This window comes from Camellia sinensis, chromosome 3 (assembly GCF_055761805.1).
Source record: "Camellia sinensis isolate YWXY chromosome 3, ASM5576180v1, whole genome shotgun sequence".
Taxonomy (NCBI): domain Eukaryota; kingdom Viridiplantae; phylum Streptophyta; class Magnoliopsida; order Ericales; family Theaceae; genus Camellia; species Camellia sinensis.
The window spans coordinates 69,876,883-69,884,120 of NC_138963.1; the positions used below are offsets into that span (position 1 = coordinate 69,876,883).

Genomic DNA, 7,238 nt, shown 5'->3' on the forward strand with positions numbered 1-7,238 from the left:
ACTCTCTGCTCGCGATGGTGTGGTTTGCCTACTACGATCTTCCGAGTGGCGAGGGAGCGTGTTGCTTTTACGCCCCTCTCCTGTCGCCACCCATTTTCCTTTGATTTGGCGCTTCATAGACTCCATGTCCGCCGCCATCTTTCTTATTAACTTGTCCTATTCTTTTACATGATCCTCTAAAACTTGAGGATCGATCCTCTGCCTCTGTCTTTCAGGACTTTGAGAGTGACGAGGGCTGTTAGTCCGCCTCCCCCTTGCATCTCTCCGGGGGTTCTGTCGCTGGGGCTCTAAATCTGCCATGGGAAGGATAGAAGGCAAACCTTCGCGCCTCCCACCCCCTCTGGGGTTTGACCGTCGATGGCGGACTGTGGCAAATCTTCATTGTGCGCCATTACTTCCAATTAGAGAGGAAAAACTTGATCAATAGGTTTTGTTCTTTCTGATTTTCCCACAGACGGCGCCAATTGTACGAGCAATGAATAATCTTCTCGTATAATCCTGTTGATCAAGTCTGCGCTCCTCCAAACATCGTCGCTTTATTCTCTGAAAACACAAACGTGAGCTAGCCGGCGGGTGTGCGTCGGATACCTCTCCAATGCCTAAGTCAGCAAAATAGACAAATAGACAAAAGCTATGTGTATTCGAGAATCAAAGCTGTGCTACCTCTCCATAGGTGATGTTATGAGCTTTTATAGGTTCCGTGTGGCACAATCCTAGTAGGACTCTTATTCCTCCATGCAGAGTTCTCCTAGGAATCACACTCCTGAAAGATAATGCTTATCCTTCAACACTCCCCTCACTGCTTAAATCAAGTGAGATGGTTTTACCTCGGTAGTATGACAAAACGACCGAGCTAACATGGCCATGCTAAACTGGCAAATATGACCGAGCTCTAACTAGCTCGGTTCTTCCCTTCATAGCTTGTACCTCGGTTTCACCTGTTGAGACCGAGCTAACCATAGCAAGCTCAGGCCGAGCTAATCTAGAGCATGGTCCTGAGGAAAACTCAAAGCATCTCGACTCAGAATGGTATGATCGAGCTAATCGTTACCACTCTGACCGTGGTGACCGAGCTAACTTCAAAGCTCTTCTTGGACCGAGCTAACTACAAGGCCCTTTTACTTAGCCCTTTCTTACTGTGGCCCACAGAACGGCCCATTACCCAGCTCGGCCCAATTTACTTATAAATTACCCTCTCTGTAATCAAATTAGATTTTTGTTAGCCATTTATTTTTCACCGTCCATTTTTTTTATACAAAACTAATTTGATCACATAACAATCGATATCCGATCAACGTGATTTTTTAGACATATGTACTCGACGAATTCTACATATTGAATGATTTAAATTATCAAAATAGAATCTGTAATAAATCTTCATAGGCCCAACCATACCATCTAATCCGTAATTGGACAGGAGGAAGCCCTTCCCATGGCAGGTCATCCGTTTTTTTTTTTCCCCTTCTAGCAGAGTAGCATATTGATGGATAATTACAACCTGGGGTGATGCTTTTCAACACCAACTGTCCGAATGCATTGTCGTTTCCCAAGTGCGCATGTATGCAACCACGTGTCAAATTTTCTATTTATAGGCACGCATGATCTTCAAAATTTTGGTAATGGTTGGTTTGAGTTTTTTTGGGTTAAGTTTTTTAAAAATTAAATTTTTTTATTTTTATATTTTTATATTTTTAGTGGATGTTTTTAAAATTTTAAATATTTTTTTTTATTTTTTTAGATGTACCTTACTTAGATGTATCTAAAAAGTAAAAAATTTGTGAAAAAATATTTTAAAAAATTAATAAACGCATAAAAATATAAAATATGTACGGAATTCTAGTATTTTTTTTTTGTATTTTTAGTATTTAATAAATTTTTAAAAGGTTTCTTTCATAAAATTTTTATTTTTTAAGTATATTTATGTTAAGTATGTATAAAAAATAAAAAATTACTTAAAATATTAAAAAAATTTAATATAAATAAAAAAATACAAAAAATAAGAAAATAAAATTATCTGAAAAAAATTTTTGAAAAATTTTAACCAAGCGAGAGTGAGTGTGCTATGAACACAACACAATAGAATTGTCCAAAGATATGACTGAAGGGACCCACGTAGAATTATTCTAAGAGGAAATTGCAAATAAGACCTCTTTTGGCATGCAGAGGGGTTGTTTGGGATGTTCTAAATAAGTATATTTTTTAACTTTTTATAAAAAGATGTATAGAAAAGTAGAGAAAAAATATTGATTGATGTGACCTAAAAAAGATAAAAAGATAAAAAGTGTTGACTTAGTCTTTCCAAACAAGGCCTAAAAAGTCAATTTTTTTTATTTCTTCATTTTTTTTAGTCATATTATTTTTTTAATTTTTTGTATATATTTTTTTAAAAAGTTAAAAATATCAAAAAAAATAATTTTTAACATACTTCTTAAAATAGACTTAAGTTGTAATTGAGCATTGATATTCAAATTTAAAAATTAAACTTATTTTTTAAATTTAATGATATGACAATTAATTAAAATATCTAGATAACATTTTCTTTCATTTTTTTAAATTATTAACTAATCATATAATTTACACATTTTTTTTTTTGAGATTTTTTTTAAAATATGAAAAATTTCAAAAAAAATTGACCGAAGATATGACTGAAGGGACCCACGTAGAATTATTATAAGAGGAAATTACAAATAGGGTCTCTTTTGGCTCAATTTTTTTAATTTTTTGATTTTTTTTGAGTCATTATTTCTCTAATTTTTTGTATAGTTTTTTTTTAAAAAAATAAAAAATATCAAAAAGTCAATTTTTAACATATTTCTTAAAATAGACCTAAGTTGTAATTGAGCATTGATATTCAAATTCAAAAATTAAACTTATTTTTTAAAGTTAATAATATGACAATCAATTAGAATATCTAAGATAATTTTTTTTTTCGTATTTTTTTTTAATTATCAACTAATTATATCACTTACACATCATTATTTTCTTTTGAGATTTGTTTTAAAAATGTGAAAAATTTCAAAAAAAAAAATGATAAGTAAGCTTCCGTTTGGGAAGTGGGTTGGCTTTTTGACTTTTTGACTTTTTTGGCTATTTTAGCCCGGGACTAAAAAGCCTGGTTTGGGAAGGATTTTTTGACTTTTTTGGTTTTTTGACTTTTTAGTGGGGTGTCTCCATGTTAAAAGACCAAACTGCCCTTCAAGTTGTTTCTCTCTCTCTCTCTAATTCCTTGAAAATGCCTCTGCCGACTGCAACATTGCTGCAGCACTCGGCGATTACTTCATCATCCCTCTTCTACGTCTTCTACCCAACTCTCTCCGCAAATTCCAGCATCCTCTCCTTCTGATCCTGCGTGAATTTCGTTCTATGTCTCTTCCGCCCATTTGGGTTACCCGTCCCGGATGAATTTACCGGTCTGTTTTTCGCCGGTACTTGCCCCGATAACCCAGCACTGAGGGTGAGGAGCATATGGGGTGCTGATGGATAGTAGGCGGAGGAGATCGGCGGCGGAGATGCTGAATTTAGACTGCGCGGTAGCACCGGAGGGTGGTAGCGGTACTGCGATTGGTACTCGATGACGTGTTGGGCAATGAAAGGTGGTGGTGGGTCTTTCGGCTCACGGCGGTGGAAATTGCGGTGGCAGCCACAAGCGGCGCATTTTAGCGAGGTGGGCTCGGTGGAGATGGAGGTGAGGGAGGACATGAACTCGCCGCAGTCGTCGACAACGTGGTCGCCCAGAGAGGTAGCGTGGTTCTTGAGACATTCCTTGTAAGCAGACACCGTAGGTGGCGGCGGTGGTGGTGGTGGGCCATTCAGGTGGCGATGGCGATGCCGGTGGTTGTAGGGGCGGCTGTGGCAGTGTCCATGGATGAAACATCAACAGAATGTAACAGCTGATTAGAATTAGGGTTAGGGTTTTGCTCAAAACAGTGAGGGTATTTTGGTAAATTTACCCCAATAAGGGTATGAACTTGCCCGTGATTTCTATTTTGTCTCCGTGTGGCTACATTAGCCTTTTTTGTCGGGACATGGCTAATTTAGCCTGAAGTTGCCTTCCCAAACACACGCTAAATGAATCATGTATTAGATTATGCAAATAAAACTTATACCTTCATCATTTTGCAGTAATATCTTAGCGTTGACTTTGTCCTTCGCATGAACTACTTGCGAGATTCCTACTTATTTTTGAAAAGTATAGATGTTCATTTTTTGCATTGACTCATAGTGGATTTGGATTGATCTTTTGATCTTGTAATATATCTAGTACTTCAATTATATCCTCTGTAAGTATCTTGAATATTTCTTTTGCCTTATCATGTTCTAGTTTGGAAGTTTTCACAAAGATATTTCCACTCATTGCGACCATAACTCTCTTCCCATCGCAATAGATTGCTCATTTATCATGTTGGAAATGAGTGTCTAGTGTATCATAAAAAAAAAAAAAGAAGAAGTTTAATCAATTTTGCCAATGACAGGATCATACCCTTCCCATGGTTTGTTTTTTATTTTTAAAAAGAATATTTGAACTAATTGTTGGGTAGAAACCAAATTTGATACGGTTGATAAAATTGAATTTGAATTTTTTCAACTAAAGTAAGCACAATTTGTGCCGTAATGATTTGTGGGCTTGATTTCATAACTGTAATAACATATTTAACTATTGCTGAAAATTCATTTAAGAGTTGAACATCATCTCTATCAGTTTTCACAGTATCAGTATTCCTAACTCAATCTAATGTATATTAATTTTATTCACTAGTAACTTAAAGCTTGGTCAATCATAATTCCAATTTAAGGATTTTGCTAAATATGATCTACGATATATATCTTCGAGTTCATTCTCATTTTTTTGTAATTTGCTTTATTTTTTTAACATTTGGGCTTTCAGTGTTAAACCCATGACTTGAGATAACTTTTGTTGGTTTTAGTTTGATGTATATTTGGTTCTATTTGTATAAAAAAAATCATTAAGTGCGCTCAATTTCTCAATACTCTCCATTAAATTATTTAGGATTATAATTTACTCTCAATACGTCCTATGTTTATTTTTTTTCCAAATTACCCTTCAAGGTACACCTAAATAATAAACAAATCAAAAACCCCAAATTACACCACTTTGAAAAATCCTTTCAAAAAGCCCTTTAGCAAATACACCAATTTGAAAAATCGTTTCAAAAAACCCTTTAGCAGAGAAACATAAACGTAAGAGGAGTCTTGTTTAGTAGATGACTAGTTTTGCTATTAATGGGCTTGGAAGCATTACATGGAATTCTACCCCCTCCTGCCTGGTTAGAGGTGTGAGGAAGTTGGCTTCAACTTCTCCATCAGGAAAGAACAAGAAAAGAGAAGATTGGTTTCTCTACTTAAAGAAGACTCGAAGGATCATGATGGAAGCTCTTGGATGATCTACAAGCAGCTGAAGCAAACCATCTTGAATTGAAACTCTTGAAGGTCAACAATGGAGGCACCTTGAAGCTTCCTGAACGCGTCTGAAACATGGTGTTTTGGCATCACTGCTTGCGTATCTCATTCTTGAAGAAAACCTATAAATAAATTGGTAATGAATTGTATTTTTTGTGCAAACATGAATTGAAGAAGAAGAAAGTGGTGAGCAAACACGAGTGAATTGTAATCTCTCTAAATAAATAGAATTCCGCTACCTGTGGATGTAGGCAATTGCCGAACCACGTAAACTCTGTGTGTTTCTCTCTTGTATGCATTTGCTTGCATCAATCTGTGGCTCCCTAGCCCAACAAGTGGTATCAGAGCCACGTTGTGCTAAAATAAAGCATTTTTCTCTCTGTTTTTTAATCTGTCCAGATTTCGAAGTTGTCAAAATCAACTTCTAAATACGCCAGGTGGTTCGTCTCGTTGAGAGAAGTCCAATGGTGTAAAGAACAGGTCTGTACGACCTTACACATACCTTTATGCGTTCCTAGAAGTTAGGAGCATGAGGCCTACTCTCACTACGCGCACTGAAGGAAGAAGACGAATCATGCCCACTTGCCACACATGCCACACGCGCACGTACCTGAAGCTAGAAGTCGATTCGCCTCGACACCAACCCAAGCCGAGCCGAAAAAAGACAAGCGTCCCACGTGTCTGATCGTGACACCTTCGTCACACCAGTGTTGATCGCCATATCATCACATCACGTCAGCATTGACCAATGCCACGTCAATGATGTCATTGTCGCATTAGCTTCGACTGTTGCGTCATCTACTACGTCAACAGAACTGCTACCTCAGCATGCCCAGTTAGAAAACGAAATATTCCTTGTATAGCGAAATATGCTGACAAAATATTCTCTAGAATAATAGAATATTCTATGAAAAGTTTTGGTCAGTTTTGGGAGCATTTTTAGGCTAATTTTTGATGTAGGGAGAGTAACCTCTAACTAAATTGACCGTTTCGAATGCAACCGCACTATCTATTTCTTTAGATTCGGATCCAAATTTTGTGAGGTGGTCAAGGGTGTTGGTATTCTAAACTGTCTTAGCTATCCCCGACGAAGGGCTATTTTGGTGGTTTCATTATTTTTTAAAGAAGAATGGCTGAAGAAATAGCTTCATCAAGTAATCTAGGAAGAAGAAGATCAATCTCCAATGCTAAGTTCAAGGTTGAGAAGTTCAATGGAACAAACAACTTCGGCATGTGGCAATACGAAGTCTTAGATGTGCTCATCTAACAAGAATTGGAAATCGCTTTGGATGACAAACCGGTATAAATGTCCGACAAAGACTAGAACAAGATCAACCGGCTAGCGTATGGTACTATCTGGTTATGTCTTGCAAAAGATCAGAAGTATTTTGTCATGACGGAGATGAATGCCGAAGATCTCTAGAAGAAGTTGGAGGACAAGTACATGATGAAAAGCATAGAGAATTAGTTATACTTGAAGAAGAAGCTTTTCCGATTTCAGTATAAAAAAGGAATTTCGATGTTCGAAAACTTAAATGGCTTTAATAAGATTCTTGCCAATCTAATCTGAATGTTGAAGTTAAAGATGAAAATAAGACTTTATTGCTGCTGAATTCCTTATCAGATGAATATGAGCACCTGATTACCACACTGTTCTATGGGAAGGAAGAAATCAAGTTTGAAAATGTGTCTAACACATTGGTTAACAATGAGTACCGAAAAAAGGATAAGAAAGCTCATCAAGACACATCAGGTGAAGCCTTAGTTGTATGAGGAAGATCAGAGAAGAAGAAACAATCTGAGGGGGGTTAAACAGAAGC

General features: G+C 36.6%; 1 protein-coding gene across 1 annotated transcript; it reads right to left on the reverse strand.

The window, feature by feature from the left end:
• Positions 1-3,195: 3,195 nt before the first annotated feature.
• On the reverse strand, positions 3,196-6,139 carry LOC145821596 (zinc-finger homeodomain protein 11-like). The gene is given in 2 exon segments (XM_082918126.1): positions 3,196-3,847; positions 6,063-6,139. Coding segments are annotated over 2 exon segments (729 nt in total).
• Positions 6,140-7,238: the final 1,099 nt, after the last annotated feature.